Source organism: Xyrauchen texanus, chromosome 35 (genome assembly GCF_025860055.1).
Source record: "Xyrauchen texanus isolate HMW12.3.18 chromosome 35, RBS_HiC_50CHRs, whole genome shotgun sequence".
NCBI lineage: Eukaryota > Metazoa > Chordata > Actinopteri > Cypriniformes > Catostomidae > Xyrauchen > Xyrauchen texanus.
The window spans coordinates 11347520-11369371 of NC_068310.1; the positions used below are offsets into that span (position 1 = coordinate 11347520).

General features: G+C 39.7%; 1 protein-coding gene across 1 annotated transcript in view; it reads right to left on the reverse strand.

Annotated features, from left to right (window-relative positions):
• Positions 1 to 21852, reverse strand: part of LOC127629139 (zinc finger protein 512B-like) — a 112825-nt gene that overhangs the window by 80409 nt on the left and 10564 nt on the right. Inside the window, exon 2 of the mRNA XM_052106221.1 lies at positions 20808 to 20933. Within this exon, the coding sequence (XP_051962181.1) occupies positions 20808 to 20931 (124 nt within the window). The 5' untranslated portion in view covers positions 20932 to 20933. The remainder of the gene's footprint in view (positions 1 to 20807; positions 20934 to 21852) is intronic.

Sequence of the window (21852 nt, forward strand, 5' to 3'; positions counted from 1 at the left end):
AAAGGCATAACCAAATATTCTAAATGTCCACTATGGGTGTTAAATACCCTCTTCCACTCGCCCCCCTCCCTAATTCGGACAAAGTGATAAGTGTTGCGTAGGTCCAACTTTGTAAAGACGGACACCCCCTGCAGGAGATCGAAGGCTGAGGACATCACCAGCAAAGGATAATGATTATTTACCGTGAAGTCATTCATACTAAAAATAATAATATAATAAGTTTGTAACTTTGTATAGCGCATTTCCAAAGCTTTCCAAAGATGCTTTACAGAAATTAAAGATATACAGAGAAACAATATAACAAATCTAAATGACAAAACAATGATCAATGGGAGAGAAGAAAATAATATTTTAAGCAGGTGAGACATGGACGAGCAGGATAAGAGCCAAAAGTCCCAAAGAGAACATATACAACACATACATAGCGGTAAAGAGCAGCGCAGGTGACAGTACAGTCACAGAGAAGGAGATACATTGCATAAAGCCCATTTACACCAAAAAATTCTTATGAATAGACTGTCTTCATTTGTATATTGATGTTGCTTGACAGGACATAAAATGTGCAGTCTAATAGGATGCAAATGGTGCAATAACCAGAGAAAAACCTCAGAATTAAATTTCACTTGACCCAGCCGATTAGTGCTTTGTGCATATCATTAATTCGCTCTTACGTTGTTCGAATGAAACTCGAATGACTTTCTTACTTCCTTGGAACACAAAGGAGAATGTTAGGGATTAACAATCGCAGTCAACATACAATTAAAGTGAATAGTGAAGGAGGCTAACATTCTGCCTGACATATCATTTTGTGTTCCTCAGAAAACAACTGTGGATGAGTGAATGATGACAGAATTTTCATTTTGGAGTGAACAATCCCTTTAAGACAAATAAAGAATCAGGGCGTATACACTCTATGAGTTTTCCGTCAGTTGTCCCTGACACTTTCCTTCTTACTCTCTCTCTCTGCCAAACTGCATCACAACATCTCACAGCTAATTTTAGATAATTCCAAAATAAAATCCAATATAATTGGCTTCCTAAAATATAAAGGCAGCTAAATACTGTACAGTGTTTTCATGTACAAAGACCTGTTAATATCTTGAAAGGGTTTTTCTTTAAAAACAAGAATGGGGTTCTGACCATCACTGATGTGAGAAAATCAATTCAAAAAGATTAAAATGGTGTACCAAAAAATATGACCGCTACATGTCTTGGCAACATGTACCTATGTGAAATATTTACTATTTTCCAATCCTAGTTGTTTATATGCTATAACATCTGCATTTATACACACTAGGAAAATTCACAAAATATACTTCCATGGCTGGTACATTTTCTCAACTGACCAGCTATTGGCAGGTATGGCACAAATTTAATTTTGGACCCTGCCTAAAGGCCTTTATTCATTACAATATCAAACCTGATATTTTCATAAAATACAAACGTGAAGCATGTCTGCCATAGGTCTAGTTGAATGTGGTCCTAACTGGAAATATTCTGATAATCTCATAATAGCATCTTAAAATCAATTCACTGATATTGTCTGATTTTCTAAATCTCTATTTCAGTTCTCCATTGTATATTTCCAAAAAAGGGATCAGCCAGTTTTTCTAAAGAAAGAATTGGCTGCAAATTTGGGAAAAAACAGTAAACGAATAATCATCGAGAAATAATGCAAGTATCGCAACTTTCGGTAATCCTGAGTCAAATCACAAGTTATTGTGATAACAGCTTGTTTTGAAGGGCATCAAACCAAGATGTTTGGGGATGTTATACATCATAAAATGTATTTGAAATCTAAACCTTTAATTATAAATATGTACATATTCTCTATAGTCTACAGCTCTGCTTGATTTTAAATTGTAATCTGGGCCACCCCTAAAATGGGCCATCATTGACATCCCGAGTGTTCAAGTAAATGACCAGGGGGAAAAAAACGCTTGTTCAAGGAAGCGCATTCTTGATTCCATGAATGGACAGTGCTTAGCGAATGTAAGTGTCTAAAATGCTACAGTTCAGTTGAATGATAAAGTTTACCCTCTTTAACTTAATGCTGTTGATCCAAATGTATGAAGCATGCTGTCTGCTGAAATAAAGAAAAATAACTACAAATCTAACAACAAAGCTGAAATAACAGTTTGCGTTTTACCTGTCAATCAGACACACATGGAAGTTACTATAAAAAATAATAGGCTATGGGTGCATTTTCTCAGACTCATCATTGGCCGGTAGAAAGAAAAAGAAACAAACAAAACTGTAGTGCTTTATTTAAAATGAAAATAAGATAAATGTCCTTGCGTCATACAGAATAACATTATTAAGAATAATGAATAAATAAAATCAATTAATTTTTCTGTTTTAAATATTCTGATGGTAGTGTTGTAAAAAACAACCCTACTCACAAATGCACTAAAAGAAAACCAAGAAAACATTCTATTAAGACCTATAATGATAGCGAATTATAGCAAAATGGAGTAATATTTGCAACAAATAAATAAATCCTTCCTTTTGTACTGAAAATTCAATCACCACTGAAGGCAACATGAGCCAGAGAAACAGAACAAAGAGGTACATTTTTTTTATATTTAGTGAAGAGTATATAGTTTAGGAGTAGTTGAGAAAGTACATGATAATATTTACATTTAAGTAGTCTATTCATGGAAGCATTGTTTGATTCATAACATTTGTGGTCATGAAGTAATTTGAGAGACTGTTGTTGGCCCACCTGAAGGACACCACTGAACCCTTCCTGGATCCCCTGTAATTTGCCTATCGAGCAAACAGGTCTGTGGATGATGCAGTCAAAATGGGACTGCATTACATACTTCTAAATCTAGACAGACCAGGGACATAAGCAAGGATACTATTTGTTTACCTCAGTTTGGCTTTTAACACCATCAACCCCGCTCCCCTATGGACTAAATCAGAGGTGGGTAGTAACGTGCTACACTGGCGGCCAAAAGTTTGGAATAATGTACAGATTTTGCTGTTTTGGAAGGAAATTGGTAATTTAATTCACCAAAGTGGCAATCAACTGATCACAAAGTATAATCAGGACATTACTGATGTAACAAACAGCACCATCACTATTTGAAAAAAGTCATTTTTGATCAAATCTAGACAGGCCCCATTTCCAGCAGCCATCACTCGAACACCTTATACTTGAGTAATCATGCTGAATTGCTAATTTGGTTCTAGAAAATCACTTGCCATTATATCAAACACATTTGAAAGCTATTTGGTTCGTTAAATTAAGCTTAACATTGTCTTTGTGTTTGTTTTTGAATTGCCACAGTATGCAATAGACTTGCATGTCTTAAGGTCAATATTAGGTCAAAAATGGCAAAAAAGAAACAGCTTTCTCTAGAAACTCATCAGTCAATCATTGTTTTGAGGAATGAAGGATATACAATGCTTGAAATTGCCAAAAACTGAAGATTTCATACAAAGGTGTATGCTACAGTCTTCAAAGACAAAGTACAACTGTATCTAACAAGGACAGAAGGAGATGTGGAAGGCCTGATGAACAACTAAACAAGAGGATAAGTAATTCAGAGTCTCTAGTTTGAGAAATAGAGTCCTCACATTTCCTCAGCTGACAGCTTCATTGAATTCTACCTGCTCAACACCGGTTTCATGTACAATAGTAAAGAGTAGACTCAGTGGTGCAGGTCTTATGGGAAGAATTGCAAAGAAAAAGCCACTTTTGAAACAGAAAAACCAAAAGAAAATGTTATAGTGGGCAAAGAAACACAGACATTGGACAACAGATAATTGGAAAAAAGTGTTACGGATCTTAACCCCATTGAGCTTTTGTGGGATCAGCTAGACTGTAAGGTGCATGAGAAGTGCCTGACACGATACCCACATATATGGCAATTGCTACAGGAAGCGTGGGGTGAAATGTCACCTGAGTATCTGACAAACTGACAGCTAGAATGCCATGGATCTGCAAAGTTGTCATTGTTGCACGTGGAGGATTTTTTGATGAGAACTCTTTGAAGTAGTTTAAGAAGTTCTGAACACTTTTTTCAAATTGTAATAATTATTTTTCAAGATATTAATGTCCTGACTATACATTGCAATAGGTTGAATGCCATTTTGGTGTATAAAAGATCCAATCTCTTTCCATAAGAGCAAAATCTGTAAATTATTCCAAACTGTTGGCTGCCAATGTACATTTACTCCCTTACATTTACTTGAGCAACTTTTAAAAAAAAAGCGGAAAAGGTTTAAAAGTGGGTACTTTTTATTCTCACACAAGTAAATGTCTAATTAATTTTTTTACTTTTACTTCTTTACAATGGCCGACGTTCCTGTCATTACATTACTGGTTTTCATTTTAGTTAATCTGTCATTTATTGAGATATTATTGAATGGGACTTTTAGGACAGCTGTTCACAGCTGTCACAGACTGTCACTCAATCCGAGTCCATCACTGCTGCAGCATCAAGCTCTTCTAACTAAGTGAAAAACTTTCTTCGCTCTGCACAGTGAAAAAATTATAGTTTCGTCATGCAATGCCTTCATTTAACACCAAGACAAGCTGATATTTCAAGATTAAAATCTCAACTTCAATTTAAGGTAGCACGTCGAGGTAAATTGTGGCTCTAATGCTAACGTGGGCTTTTCTGTATAATGTTTCAAACTGTTGTCTTCTGGCCGGTGCTACAGAGCACAGAGCACCAGAACCATCAGGCACAGGAACAGTTTTTCCCTCATGCTATCCATCTCATGAACAGTTAAAATTGCCCCCAATTACTTTCTTTTTATCAATAAAACCTTGTGCAATATTCAGTACATGCATTGCTACTTATAGCCATATTTAATTTATATTCTTTAACATATCCTACCTCTTTTTAAAATCATTACATCACCTGCACATTACTGATAACTTTATTGCTCAATTGTATATTTCTCTTTTTTTATCTGCTATATCTTATTTTTACATTTTTATGTCACTATATGTATATATGTTTAAATGTATCTGTTTGTATGCACATACAGTGCATCAGGAAAGTATTCACAGCGCTTCACTTTTTCCACATTTTGTTATGTTACAGCCTTATTCCTAAATTGATTAAATTAATTATTTTCCTCAAAATTCTACAAAAAATACCCCATAATGACAACGTGAAAGAATTTAGTTTGAAAGGAAGTGGGCGTGCATCTGTCAGTCAGGTTTTGACATTGTGTCGAATGTAGTGACACATGGGGTCCCATTTCATAGCGCCATGCACTAGACCGTGTTACGTGAATTATTGACACAGGTGCAAGCATGCTGCTGTGTGCTAGAAACAACTGTATCGGCCGCACATAACCCTCCCCAACGCCCCCAGAAAAAGGTGTCATATAAAGACCTTGGGTTCCCAGCACCCCTAAGGGGGTAACAGGCGCTACATGACCATAATGGGAGCAAGCCAGCCAGCTGTGCCCTTTTCTCTCTCTATGTTTCTCGCATTGAGCGTAAAGTGGCTGGGGCTATCTTAAAGCTAGTGGAAGGTGATCTTACCCGATCCTATTCTTTCAGGGGGAAAAGACCCTGCAGAGACCACATCCTGCCCAGACTAGGGGAAGGTGAAATGTGGCCAATACACCACATGGGTTGTCAAGCCACATGGGGGAGTCGGACAGCCTCCCCTCCAACCTCTCTTGTAGGAATGAAAGCACTGACCGAACTGCGCATCTCTGCGGGTCTTCATACTGGGAATAACACCAATTTTCAAACAAGCTCCACTTTAGGGTGTAAGCTGCCTGGTAGAGGGAGCTCTGGCTTGGTTGATCGTGTCTACGACTGCAGGTGGCAGGTAACTCAGATCTTCCTCGTCCTGTCCAGGTGCCAGACGTGGAGGTTCCAGAGGTCTGGGCGTGGATGCCAGAGTGTGCCCCGTCCCTGGGAAAGAAGGTCCTTCCTCAGGGGAATTTGCCAGTTGTCGTGAGGAGCGTGAGATACGAGAACCAAATCCGAGTGGGCCAGTAAGGGACCACTAAGGTGACTTGTTCCTCATCCTCCCTGATCTTGCACAGCACCAGTGCTAGAAGGCTCACTGGGGGAAATGCATACTTGCGTGTGCCAAAGCGTCTGTCCTGAGAGGTGCCTCTGTCAAGGAGTACAAGAGCGGGCAGTGGGAATTGTCTTGGAAGGCAAAGAGATCTACTTGTGCTATGCTGAACCAGTCCCAAATCAGCTGGTCCGCCTGAAGGTGGAGCCTCCACTCTCCGCCGGGCGAAACCTGTCGCGACAGCGTGTCCGGGATATGAGTGGCGTGCAGTGAACCCAGTCACTGCTGACTCCAAAGGAGCAGATGGCGGGCGAGTTTTGACATATGACGAGAGCATACGCCACCTTGGCGATTTATGTACGCTACCGTAGCGGTGCTGTTTGAATGGATCAAGACGTGCTTGCCCCGAATCAGCGGGAGAAAGCTCTGCAGGGCAAGGAATACAGCCAGCAACTCAAGGCAGTTGATGTGCCAACACAGTCAAGGCCCTACCCAGGAGCCAGCGGGTGATTAACACACGGTATGTGCTGTGGCGCCATGCCCACCTCGGGACTCCAGTCTGAAGCCAGTGCTGAAGCGGTCTCATATGCATCAACCCAAGCTGCGCGGCCGAGGATGCCATATGCCCCAGGAGCCTCTGGAACTGTTTTAGAGGAACCGCTGTGCCGGGCTTGAAGAGAGCGAGGCATCTGAGCACTGACTGCGCGCACTCGTTCGTGAGGCGTGCTGTCATCTCTCTAAAAGAGATGCTCTGAACCGGGGTGAGGTTGCTCTTTTCCCAGTTGACCTGAAGCCCTAGACGGCTGAAGTGCATGAGCACCTGGTCCCTGTGATTGCATAGTTTAGTCCTGAGAGTGAGCTAGAATGAGCCAGTCGTCGAGGTAGTTGAGTATGCGGATGCACACTTCCCGTAGCGGGGCAATGCTGCGACGTTCGTGAAGACGCGAGGGGACAGGGACAGAACAAAGGGGAGGGCCTTGTACTGATACGCCTGGCCATCGAATGTGAACCATAGGAAGGGATGTGTCGAGGCAAAATGGAGACGTGGAAGTACGCGTCCTTCATGTCTACCGCCACAAACCAATGTTGATGCCGAACGCAGGTCAGAATCGGTTTCTGCGTGAGCATTTTGAACGGGAGTTTGTGTTAAGCCCGGTTGAGAACTCGCAAGTCAAAGATTGTCAGCAACCCACCACCTTTTTTGGGTACGATGAAGTAAGGGCTGTAGAAACCCTTCTTCATCTCTGCTGGAGGGATGGGATCTATCAGTTGCAAAGTTGTAATCTCTGCCTGCAAGGCGCTGGCATTTTCACCGCTAAATACCACTGAAACGAGGCGGGAGCCTGGCCAGCTAACGCAACGGGTTGGATAGCGAAAGCAATGCATCCAAACTCCACGCAAGGGGCACTAGAGCGATTGTTTTTGACTTACCGGGTGGGTCTTCACAGTGGGGGGGAGCAGGTAATTGCGCGTTAGAGACTGAAGAAGAGGTCCAGGAGAGGCATCTTCGGAACTCAGTGCCAGCCTGCCAGGGATGAGCAGTCACGGGTCCGGAGACGAGGTGACTGCGTCCGGGGAAATAGCTCTTTTATTGAGAATGAGTGTACCGCAGCCCAAAGGGGGTGTGGCAAAGGAAAATAAGGAAAATAACAGAGCGAACATCTGACTGCCCGGGTCTCCCGTCTCAGGAGCGCTTAAGAGCTTTCTTGGTCCTAGAGGGGGTCCTGGAGACGGGGGTTGTACGCCGCCTGCGGGGTGCTCGATATTGCGGATAAGAGCTGGGCCCAGGTTGAGGCAGAGCTGGCATTTTTTTGGACGCAGGGGGACGCCCTCGGTGGGCAGAAGGGGCGCAGGCTGCACTGGGACGCCGCCGTGGCATGATGTGAGAAATAGCCTCCGTCTGCCTCTTTATCGGTGAAAACTGCTGGGCGAATTCATCGACGTGTCGCCGAAAAGGCCAAGCTGGGATACGGGGCCTTGTCAACGTCGCGCATCTCAAACATGTTTAGCCAGAGGTGGCGTTCCTGGACCACGAGGGTGGTCATTGCCCACCCGAGTGCCCGTGCTGTGACCTTCGTGGCTCTGAGAGCAAGGTCGGTGGCAGAGCGCAGTTCCTGCAGCACATCGGGGTCGGGACTACCCAGGTGCAGTTCTTTAAGTGCCTTGGCTTGGTGGACCTGCAGGAGAGCCATGGCATGCAAGGCAGAGGCGGCCTGTCCGGTGGCGAAACCGAGCCCGCTGCCATCCCCAAATCGCCTCCATCGCAAGCCGGATTGTCCTCAATCCTGTGGAAATAAGGAGCAAGGGGGCGACCTCAACACGGTCATGTTCTCGCAGTGAGTACATGAACCATCCACAAACGCTGCCCAGGCACACGAGGCAGCATCAATGACCATCAGTCTTGGAGAGATATCGACCGCATCTAGGAACTACAGAGGTGGAAAGGCATCTTTAAAAGATGTGTCCTGAAAAGGACGTTCAACGCCTACTGTGTATTGCTCTTTTGTGAGTGAAAACGAAACTCTTTTAGAGAAATTATCTCTTTTAGGAAGAAACACTCATTTAGACAGAAGCACTGTCGAAGCGCCCAGGGGTGTGGACTGCACAGCGTGCAGAGAGGGAGAAAGTCGCTGGTAAGGCACCTTAGGTCCAACAGCAATGCTTTAACAACAAAGGTGAGTGGAACAGTAGTGAACTTCAGCTTGCTGCTGCACAACTGCTCAGCTTCGAAGAAAAAATCTGACTGACAGACACACGCCCACTTCCCTTTATACCCGTATGTCCGGGGGCGGGACATGCAAATTCTGTCTGCCAATTACTCATTGACCTTTTCAAGTTCAGAGGTACGCAAGGCTCTCAAGAAAAACCCCTTGTGTCACTACATTCGACACAACGTCGACTGAGTGACAGAAGGGGAATTAACAATTAATAATCTTGTATGTAGAATTTAACATTAACCAAGAACAAATGTGAGAAAAAATATTAATTGTTATTTCATGAAACCTAATATAGAATGTAATACATATGACATGTGCATATGTTAACTTATAACCTTAATGTAAAGTGTAGAATTAAATCATAATCCCAACAACATTTGGTATATTAAAAGCTGAGATACAAAGTTAAATGACTGAAAATGAGCCAGTGTTTAAAAGAGCAGAGCAAACTAAATTCCTGAATGCATTCAGATTTCTGCAGCAAAAATAAGACAGAAGCTAGGGTGGCGTGTGCATGTGTGTGTGTATGCACACAAGGGTCACTAAAGAAGATAGAAAAGGATCAATTTCCCTTGAATCAAGGTCCCTGTACTGACTCTTAAGGGCTGAATTGCTTTTAAACTACTCTCCATAAAGCTGTGGACACATCACTGGACTTGCAGAGTTGTTTTAGGCTTAATCTCCAGCTATGATCTGCTGACACAGGGCCAAAAGTCTGCAGCAGTCCCCACATCCCATAATTCACTGCTGCTGATAATGCTCCAGGAATATGTTGCCCTTGTACACGAACCAGCACGAATCATAAGACTTGAAATCTGAACCTGTTAAACTATTTGAAAACAGGTCTTTTGGCCTGATGGCATGACATTTGTGGATCCACATTAAATAAATATTACCAAATCAAATTTGCATGGTGGTGATATCTCTCAAACATTTTTATCTTGTTGTTCAGAGATAAGGGGTTGTTGGATAAGGGAAGACAATTATAAAGGGTATTTGATAGGCTATCTGTCATCAATGATAGATTTCATAGATATAATCTGACATTGACGTGATTATAGAGGATAAAGGGACTATTCATTTTATAGCACAAAAGAAAAGGACAAGAAGAAATGTCTACACTTAAAGGAATATACCGGGTTCAATACAAGTTAAGTTCAAACAATAGCATTTGTGGCATAATTTATGGCAAAAAATATATATATTAGTAAAGTAATTAAGCCTAAAGGAGGGACGAGTTGAAATACATTTTTGTGGTAATCAATATTGTGCCACAAATGCTGTCGTTTGATATTCTTCTGAAAATCTTAATTTGTGTTCTGCAGAAGAAAGGCATATACTTCTTGGTTGCCATTTTTACATTTACATTATGCATTTGGCAGACGCTTTTATCCAAAGCAACTTACAGTGCACTTATTACAGGGACAATCCCCCCAGAGCAACCTGGAGTTAAGTGCCTTGCTCAAGGACACAATGGTGGTGGCTGTGGGGATCGAACCAGTGACCTTCTGATTACAGTTATGTGCTTTAGCCCACAGGGCATGAGGGTGAGTAAATGATAGGAGAATTTTCATTTTTGGGTAAACTATTCCTTTAAGCCTCGTTCACAATCAGTACATTAAAATGTGCAGTTATAATCAAGCTACAGCGGGTTTCTGCGAAGTCGAGCAACTGTCTTCATGTCTGTCCAATTATGCATGTCACAATGCATGATCGATAATTGAAAAGTAACACATAAGTGGAGGAAGTGGAGGTTATACACGCTGTGCATCAACTCTTTGAAGCATGCACACAACAGCAAGGCCAATTGTGGTTTGATTAATGTGCAAAAATCGGATTAACTATATGTTAGTTTAGAATTGGAAAAAAATTGTTTACATAAAATTTTAAAAGACCAATTATTTGTTTGGTATGACTGAAATCACACTTTGCAAGTGCAAGTAAACATACTGACTAAAAGCTTCTTGCAGTACCACGGCAACCAGAAGTCATTCTTTTTAATGAGACCTGTTGATTTCTGGCAACATGAGTAACAGCAACCATTGGAGATGTGATGTGGAGACACAGTTGAGAAAAGTCCCATGTGATGCAAATGAGGTGTGATGCCGTTCAGCGACTAGACATTGAAGTTCAGAGTGTTATAATCAGCTATTTCACTGTTATCTATGTTTAATGTAGACATAGGATATAATATAAAAATTAATTCTTGGAAAATCATGTCAGGAACTGTAGGAATGATCTCGGGGGGACACATTATAAATCTTATTGGCTTGGCTCATGAATATTGATTTGATATTATTGATATTAACATGATTTTGATTTGTGCAATGATAAACATAAATCTTTTATGACATGAAGCATTATGAATGCAAATATGAATACATGCTCACAGACAGCAACCCTAAATTTGGTATGTTTCAAGTCATGGTCAAGTGTGCAAGCAGTGTCCCTCTCAAATACTGTTATTTCATCATTAAACTCATGGACAGATACCAGGCTGAAAGTACACATACAAACTTTATCTGTGCATCTGACACTGTTTTCACACCTAGCTGCTCTCATCTGTGATGCTGTGGACTGAGCGGCGCTCAGGCAGTGAACAGATGGCTGCTATGGAGTGGGTCAGAAATTAGTTGCATTTTCCCCAGCGACCTGGCACCTGAAAGCATCAGCACCATGGCAACACTGCTGTCCAATAAAAGAGCGCTTGCTGAAATTCTGAATAAGGTGACTACATTCTAAGGTACAAAGGACAGTGAAGTTGTTATTAACAAATATTACATTGGCTCCTTAAATTATTTGGACACTTGAGCCCCACTTTCATTGCATTAGATAACATGAAAGGAAGTGATATCTGCAAGCAAAATAATACTACAGCTTTTGTATGTATGTCAGTTCCCCTCAAGCGCATACTTAAGTGTGCTAGCAGAGTAACCACAGGTGTAGTTGATCATATCAACTATGGACATGTTCCGCTTACATTTGACAACCAGAAAGGATCCAATTACTTTTGTCTTCATTTTGAGCAGAAAATAATTTCAATCATATGAACTTTTCATTTAATCATTTAAAAGATAACATTTTTCTTTTGAGAAATGTTTTGCTTGACACTTGATTTGATATGTTGTTATCTATTGCAATGACATTCATACATTTTAAGAGTGGCTTAGTGTTCAAATACTTTTAGAACCACTTTATAACTGTGAGTTAACCTCAAACCTGAAAAATTAAACTATTCTCTAGTATGTGTAATTGTTTTTCCAGTCTCTCTGACAGGAAAGAAGCCAATTATTCAGAGGCATATGTTACACTCGCACAAAAAGGTCTTAAGATATGCAGTCAAAAAGTGTGTCTGCTCCACACTTCACTACAATTACAGCAGTCAGTGAGAATGACCTTATTTGTTCCTACGGCCTATTTCAGCTGCACTGGCCAACTGCACACAGCTGTTGCCAACTACTTTCCAATACCTCAGCAAGCACTGCCATCATTCAGCTTTCCACAGGGCAACTTAGTAATGCCAGGAACTGAGGTAAATATATTGAGTGAAGGAGAAAGTGATAGAAAACATGATAGGGATTTCATTAATGGGCAGAACATACCGTAAAAAGAAATCAATTTTATTTAGGGTTGCACAATTACAAAAGAAATCTAAATTGTAGATTATTTCCCTTGATATTGTAACAGCAATTATTAATTACAATTAATAAAATTTACATTAAAAAACAAACTGTAAATAGAAAATTCGGACAGGGAAATTACCTAAAAGGAATTCTGTAACTCACACTTTTCACAATTAGTTAATTGCAGCAGCCATAATTGTAATCTTGATTATAGTTTCAATTAAATGTGCAGCCAAACTTTCATTGGTGTAACCCACTGTAGTCAGGCTGATTCATGTCAGAATGCTATCTTGGATGCGGGTTGGTGCTGTTTTGGCGGCACGAAGGGGACCTACACAATATTAGGCAGGTGGTTTTAATGTTGTGGCTGTGTATGTTAAACTACTGGAGACTTTCATTAAAACTCATTATGTGGTTTTTGGGGCTTCAAAGTTCTGGCCACAATTGCAATGTTGCACTATGCATTGTGAGGACCTACAGAGAAGAAATATTCTTCTAAAAATCTTCATTTGTGTTCTCAAGTCAAGTCATTTTTATTTGTATAGCGCTTTTAACAACACATTGTTTCAAACATGCTTCAACAGAAAAAAATATTTTTTAAATCGCACTACAAAGTGTATACATTTGAAAATGCAGTTTTCACGTTGTAGTGTGGATTGTGAAAACGGATATATCTGAGCATGATGATGATGATGTATTTGATGTCATGTGACGCAGTCAACCATCACATTGCGTTTCAAATGCGAAGGGAAGTTTACACGGCATTGGGGTCCGGCGACGGACCAATCTCTTCAATTTTCTAAAAAAAGGTGCAGTTGAAAAATGTTTATAAAGTAGTGCTGCAGGTGTTCCTGGCTCTTTTGAAATGTAGGCTCTTTTGATGTAGGCTACTACGTAAATTTACTCTAACCTCACAATTCAGAATCTCTCACCAGTGCACCCAGAACATTTATTATTAGTAGAGGTGCACGATATATAGGTGACCTATATTTATTAGCTGAAAACTGTCTATTTTTTTAAATGTACGCATTTCAATTTCAAAATAAAATTCCATCAAATTGAATTGCACTCATCATACTAAAGCACTCATTCCTTAGCCCGCTGAGCGGCTATTGCTTTTGACTCTGCTCACTGCATCCGGTGCCGGGTGCACCTGTCCTCATTTACAAGAATGTTGCTAATAAACTCATTGAACACTTTCCCTCTGTCTCCCCTCATCCTCTAACATTAGGTTACATAGATGAAAGTGTAATTTTTATGGGTTAAATCAAGTACAACTAGATCCTTGAGGTAACTATGCAGCCTCCCACTTTTTTCACTGTATATCCCACAAATCCTGTTTCCGCTTGGAGATTGGCAGAGATTTAAATTGCTAATCTAATCTAATGAAGAGGGGTTGAAAAGAGAAAATTATTCCATAAGTTTCCATTTTGAAATGACAAAATTGTTTTGTTTTTGCGTATATATATATATATATATATATATAGATTATTAGATGTTATGATGTATTGGAAGCCAGTCTGAAACCAGTTTCCATAGAAGGTACTTTGCGACCTCTAAAAATGCTGCCTTGGCAGAGAGGTTTTGCTATTAACACTTATTTATATTCACTTAAAGTTTTAAGTGAATATAAACAGATGGGACACAATAAAATCAGATTTGTGTTATTATTACAATCAGATTACTGAATGTTTACTTGAATAATTGAAAAACTTCAAGCACTTACATAAGAAATACTTAATCTACAGGTGCATCATGCATGCTATTGCTTTAATAAAAATTTGCAATATTTACACTAATATTCAAATTTTTATATATGTGTGTACAATAAGTTTACTGTTTTTTTGAGAATTGGTATTGGTTTTGACTTCTATAACTTGTGGTGTCACGAAACACTAAACTGCATTTCAATAACAGCATAATAATTTTTGCTGTGGTATCAAGGATTGGTATTAGTATTGACTGACTCTAGACCATAAAACCCTAGACTGCATTTAGTTCTGCCTCACCAGTTGGAAGAATTGCTGACGTCTTTGTTGTTTCACAAAATATGACATCTATTCCAGCAAGTTAAATAAATGCATTAGGCACCTGTAGTCTGTGTAGAGGAGTGGTGTTCAGCATAGGGGCTGCAAAGTTAGCGATACATGTTCTCCGGAGGAGACAGTCTGGCCTGACAGCAATAAAATGCTCTTCACAATCCTCAGTTAAATTCAAACAGCATGGCCCCGGCTCACAAATATCATTCTCCCAGCTTATTTGTGAGTCAGCACCAAGTTTTTTTTCCAGCAGGTCTCTGCCAGTAAGACACGACTGATTTCACTTCACTCTGAACAAAGAATTATGGGATAGTGGAGTTCAGAGCAGTAGCTACAAAAACCTCTAATGAAATTTAGCTTACTAACTAAAAGTGTGTGATACAGTTGGCACATTTACGTTTACAAAACACTAAACAAATAGAGCAGCTGAATTGCATAATTGTAGTACCATAAGCCTCTCCGTTTAGCAAATAAAAAAAATCCATTACCATTATAGCCTATCAAATTATGGTTACAAGAGAAAGCCTCAGTTCATGACTAATAATTCCCATGCTGGCCTAATACTGAAAACTAAAATGTCATGAATATGGAACTTACTCTTGTGTCCTTCGAAAGCACTTAATTACTGTAAAACAGAAATGAATGGCACTAGCAGATAGAATCGAGCAGGACGCCGAAACTTTGCTCATTTTCTTACAACAGATGTACATACTCAACTATGACATACCCTAATTGTGCCACAGATTGGTGGCCTGAATGTGATAGCAGCAATATTTGTCTCTCTAGAAATGTGTTGTAATCGCTAGGACTGGAACAAATAAGGCCCTTTACCCCCTACAGTCCTGGTACTTTTCCCTCAGTAACTTTCTAGATGAGAAATTTTATGAGGAACGGGACACCCGAGGAGACTTTTCCCGTGGCGTCATCTAGTATTGACCATATTTATTCTGACGTTATTTGTATGCGTGTTTCAATAGCAACAACAACAAAATCAACAACACCGACGGAGGACACCGGTATCGGAGCTACACTGGTTTTTGGATGAATGTAACTATCTGAACAGTTTAAAAGGCACCTTATTTTATCCTACCTTCATCCATCCTTATACAGCCTCTGAAGGCAGCATTTTCCAGTTTTCGGACGTAGTTTGTGTCTTCAGGTAACTGTTTAAATATACTGACAGTTATAACAGTTTTACAAATTAATCTGTGCCGACAGGCGCTGGAAGAGTCTATCGTTAGAACTGCATTTTCTACATCATAACAGAGGCCTCTAGAGGTTAAATAAAATCAGTCATGTAGGGATTTCCTTGACACTATTCATTCATTTATTTATCCTCACTTCAATGAATATTTTGTTCTTTTTATTAGATAATCAAGTGTTCTAAATTCAAACGAGGTAATGCAAAGAAAAATTTGACTATATGGAAAAGTGACCCGTCAGCACATAAATGACATCTGTGTGTGTGTGTGTGTGTGTGTGTATATACCAAAGTTAGTTCCGGTCCTCGAATCTGATTGGACGAGAGACGTTTCATGAGCACTGATGGTGTGACAGCATTAGCAATCAGACGCTTCACTGTGTGTATCACTCTGCGTGTGTTCGTGCTGTTCTAAACTTAAGTGTAAGCATAGTGCATATGTGTTAGGAGTTACTGTAATTTTTTTAATTAAATATGTTAGCCAGCAGGTGGTGGCAAAAGATCATTTTTGTGTGTAATATGAGCCAGTTGGCGACGTAAAGTGAATCCATGTCATTGTTTACCTACAACATCCACATTGGATACATACTGTTTAAAATGGCGGAGGACATCGCTGTTTCTATAGTGAATGACATTTGCAAACCGGCTACCCTGAAATTGAGAGGAATACCCCACTTGGACATCTATACTCCACTGAGAAAGCTGACCTTCGGAAACCTGTAAGCATCTCTGAAAGGTGTGGCAACTAGGGTTGCAGCGGTATACCGGTTTCACGGTTTACCACGGTTTGAAAATTGACAGTTATCATACCATGTACATTTGCTTATCTACGGTATTGAGAAAAAAATGCAACTGGACGGAGAATCTCACATGTGCGTGCGCATCTCCTTTCCTCCTTGTCTGCCTGTCAGACGCGTCAACTTGCGGTACACACACACACACACACACACACACACACACACACACACACACACATGCAGTGGAGAATATGTCTGAGAGAAGCAAGACGAGGGGGACTGACATGAGTGTGTGTGTGTGTATGAGTTAAAGCAGTGTTTCTCAACTGGTCTATTTGGACTGGGTCGCTGACAGCAGGGAAAGAGCAATGCCATGGTTCTCCCATTGAAGATATTTCTGTGGCCGCCCAAGTGATAGACTATTTAGGACTGCCGACGTAGATTTAATGATAATCTCGCAAACAGCTAAAGCAGACATGGGCAACTTACGGCCTTGTGCTGGATCAGGCCCTCCACATGGTTTAAGGTGGCCCGCGGCTCATTTATCTAGAATTTAGAATCTAGAATTTAGAATAGTCTCACTAATCACAGATACACTTCAGAAAATTGCGTAACAGGTGATCGCACACACTCCATCTCTCTCTCTCTCTCTCTCTCTCTCTCAAACACAAAGACAAACACACACATCCATCCGTCTATCCTTGTTTATCCAATGACTTGTTAGAAACAGCACAAGCCATTATACTATTTCTGAAGTGAACATTTTTAATTACTAACAGAGGCTTGGATGCATAATTTGTTAAGAACCAGCAACGGCAGATTCTGATCCGTAGCATAAGAAAGTAGTTCACAAATGCATTTTTATGACCGTACTCAGTTTTTCCTAATTTTTAAAAATGTAATTGTTCATTGAACTGTTGTATATAAGCAATATCACACTCGCAATCCTGCTATATGGCCCTACATCAGCACTGCTGTAATTACCTACGGCACTCGGCCTGCGGCCCTTGCTGATGTAGGGCCATATCGCACTCATACTACACATACATTCATACTGTTTGTAGGCTATAAAATGCTTAATTTGGTAAATACTTAAATATAGTACACTACAACAGAGTCAAGTCTCTGTCATTTCAAAAGAAGTCCACAGTGTGATTCTGGCTTGTTTATACTTAAAGGGATAGTTTACCCAAAAATGAAAATTCTCTCATTATTAACTCACCCTTATTAAATCCCAGGTGTGTATGACTTTATTTCTTCACCAGAACACATATGAAGAAAAATATAAAATATCTCAGCTCAGAAGGTCCTTAAAATGCAACTGAATGGACATTTCTCTTTTAAGCTCCAAAAATCACAGACAGTCAGCATAAATGGCATCAATATGTCTCCAGCAGATAAATGAATGTCTTTTAAAGCAACATGAACCCTTTTTAACTATACACAGCTTATGTTAGGCTTCGTGAGAGGGTGGAGTTCAAGCTGTTTCTTGTGTGATGTATTCACATTGCCATGATGCCGAAGTAATCTCACATTCTGCACTCGGTTGAAACATCCAGGATAAGCACACAAACGCACCATTGTGAATAAAGAAACAGATACAGATCAAAACCAACCAAGCTACTGTACAGTGTTCCTCCTTCTCACTTGTAAACAGCACTGCTCTTCCAGCTGTGACGCACATGCATCAGTTCTGACATGTTTCAAATGCCAATGTGATTAAGTCACACATGTGTACCCCTGCTGACCAGAAACACGATTTAGCGTTAAAAAAGTACATTTTCACACCAAAAGCGATCGTGTTACTTTAGAATACATTAATTTTTGGAGCTTCAAAAGAGAAATCGCCATTCACTTGCATTTTAAGGACCTACTGAGCTGAGAATTTGTTATATTTTTTTTCAAATGTGTTCTGCTGAAGAAAGCAAGCTATACACACCTGGGATACCATGAGGGTGAGTAAATATTGAGTGAATTTTTGGATGAACTAAAACTTAAAAGTTTCCCATTATGCACCAAATCTGGTTATTAATGGGATTTTAGATTAAGTTGAACATTAAACTGCATCTGGGGTTTTATTCAATTTGGAGTCCTGCAGCCTCTAAGCGTGTACTACGGTTAAAAAAAATTAACTATGGGCTTTACAGATCTCCTAAAGAGATGGTACCGGTTTTACAAATCAATGTAAATACTTTAATTGTATAAATTATACATTAAACAATAAGCATGTTACAAAATATAATATATGCAGTATAGTATCATATTTTATGATGGAATAAAAAAAAAGGATAAAATGAGACACGTGAAAAACAAATAAAATATAATTAGCTAAATTAATATTTTCATAATGTAACAAGTTACATGGTCCCCTGTATAATTAACAGCATTAATTGGGAGAGCAATTCTTTCATATGTAAGCAAAATGGACATAATACCTGTAACTCAAATCTACCCATATAAATCGATATCGAAATTGAATCAAATCGAATTGAATCGAATCAAGAGCTTGTGAATCAGAATTGAATAAATTCTGGAAATCTTTATCAATACCAAGCCCTAATTTTTTTGTAACCTACTGTTAATGAAGAGTAACAATAAAGCTTGCAAGAAAATAAGACTCTGTTATGAAATTGCCAGAAGTTAAAGAAACACCAACTAAACAAAACAAAACAAAACAAAACATTTTGTACAACAAAACTCTGTATGTATCAATATCAACAAACCAAAAACTGAATGTGTGTCTTTAACTACATCAGACAACCAGTCAGCAATTACTCTGATTTAAGTCTCACAAGCCTAAATACAACAGTTCTTGGTTCATTTAGAAAGTAATGACCAGTAAATCAGTGAATGAATCAGATAATTCAATAAACAATTGAAAAAGTAGTGGTGCAGTACAGACACTGAATGGTGGTGCAGGAAACACAGGGTATTTTCATGATTTCACCTATGAGTTCCCTCCTTATTGGTGAAAGAATGAAGACATTCAAGTCACTGCTTACGGCCATGTCCACACATTTCCAATTGAAAACAGATACATTTTGCAACTGCGATTTCCTCCACTGAAGCTAAACATTGCGAAAACACACTTCGTTACCACATGTTTGGAAAACTATGTCATTAGGAAACCAGAAACAGAGTTTTCAAACAAAAACAGATTAGTGTGGACGTGACCTAAAGCTACATACACACTGCCAGCGACTTTATCGCTGCAGGTCGCCAGTGGCTGGCGGTGAAGTCGCTAGTGGGTGTTCCCACTACTGGTTGCCTAGTAACGTTTATAAATGACATTCACGGATGTCATTCCATTGCTGTTGACAGCGAATCTCTTTTCTTGCCACTAAAAACAAACATTTTGTAGGGAAAAGACTAAATATAAATGGAATCAGTACATAAAATGCTTTATATCAAAGATGAATGAGAAACAAGGCGTGCTGTTTGCCAGAGCGGCTGTTTATCTGAGGCGAAAATGCAAATGTCGGTCTGTATGGGTCCATAAAATCCCCGCAATCTCAGATACACCTTTCCACGCAGTATTTTTCTTTAAAATGTACTTGTACGTGGGAAGAGACATATCATAGAGCACTGGAACATTTCTAACAGCAAGAATTAGCCTTTCATCCATCTTTCCGTTACTGCAGGAGCTGAGAGAGAGAGAGAAGGATCACGTGAGCTCTCCCGTCGTCTCTCCTATTGGCTGTCGCTTCCATTAGTCGCTCCAAAGTTGAACTTTTCTCAACTTTGTCGCGTCGCTGGACACGCCCACATCTAGCGCCAACGGTCGCGACAGCTCGTATCGCCGGAAGTCGCTGTGCCCGCATTGAAAATGAATGGTATTGAGTCGCTGTCGCGCGCGATGTCGCTGGCAGTGTGTACGTACCTTTAGACACTCAATGGTACAGTAGCTATCACCACAGCCAAACGTTATCTCTTTCCATACTTGTCCATTTAAACAACTTTATGCAGTGCTTGGGAATGTAGCGAAAATTACACTTGATTCAGTTTTATTCTAGCGCAGATCAGTATAGGCCTAATGTAGCCATGAGGGAGATTTTATGTATTTCACCGACATTAAAAAGAGACCTGCCATGAAGAGGACTTAATCTGTCAAAACTCCTTCCACCATAATAAGACCATCATTTCCTCTCTTATGCATACAAGCGTGAAATCACTTGTCAAAACCTCAGAGATTCCAAACTGGTTCAAGCAAGATGCACCGACACTGTGATATCATGCATAAAATGGCAGCTATTCAAAAATGTAAACTTACACCACAGACTTTTGAAGATGTGTAAACAACCATATACAATGATGTTAGTGATTCTTCGAATGTTGTTTATTTATTCTTAAAATGCCTGACTTATAAAAAGTGATGTTTTGTGAATGCCACCTGCTTCGACCAATGATTTGTTGATACTTTGCATGCTCTGAACATGTACATTTTTGCTCTTTATTGTATTTGTTAACTCAAGAAGCACACATTCTCACCGTGATTGTCATTTTCAGTGCTGTCCATTCGGGCTATCTCAGAGTGGTGGGCCTGTTTGGCTCTGCGCCCCTTGGACACGCCCAAGGACGGCTTCCCCACTCGGGCACCGCTGGAGGTGTCCATGCCTGTTTAGGGCACAAACAGATCAGCCCAAAGGAAAGCATATTATCAGCATACAAACCAAATAAACACAAAGATGCTACCACTGTATTTGAGGGATTGCATGTATCTTCAGAGACTGTACAGTATACAGACACAATGGCATAATACACACATATCCATCTTGTTACTTATTATGCGTTTTGGTTGCGTGATTGCATTGGGGAAAATTAATATTACAGCTTTTCAGCACGTCCCAAGCCTGCCTATCTATCTATCTATCTGTCTGTCTGTCTGTCTGTCTGTCTGTCTGTATATCTGCCTGTCTATATATCTGATTGTGTCTGTCTGTCTGTCTGTCTGTCCAATCTATCTTGTTTTTTACAGTAATAACATTTAATTTATTATTTTTATTTATAATTACTTCTGACTATTTTCTGTCTTATTACAACACATCTGTTAATTCTTGTATGAGCACTTTTAACTTGACGATTACAATTATATAAAAATTATGAAGTAATATCATATAATGTAATACAAATTATAGTCAGCTTTCCAAACTCCTTCCACCATGAGAATTCTTTCTGAAATTATTTTATCCATGGTCATCAATCCAGAAGAGAAATGGGCAGTTCATTGTTATGAGTGAAGCACTGATTAGAGTGTGATCAAGCTTTCTTATTTACTCATATCAGTCATTTCAGTTCTTCATTAGACTTGGCCTAATGGGTCACCAATTTATGTCTTTTTAAATCACTATTATTTCTGTGTCCTGTTATTTGCTGAACGGTGACTAGGCATTTATACAATATATGATGTGTCAAAAGAGGCTTAAATGGATAGTTTACCCCAAAATGTAAATTCTCTCATGTGTGTATGACTTTCTTTGTTCAGCAGAACACATATGAAGAAAACTATACAAATGCATTAGCTCAGTAAGTAAAT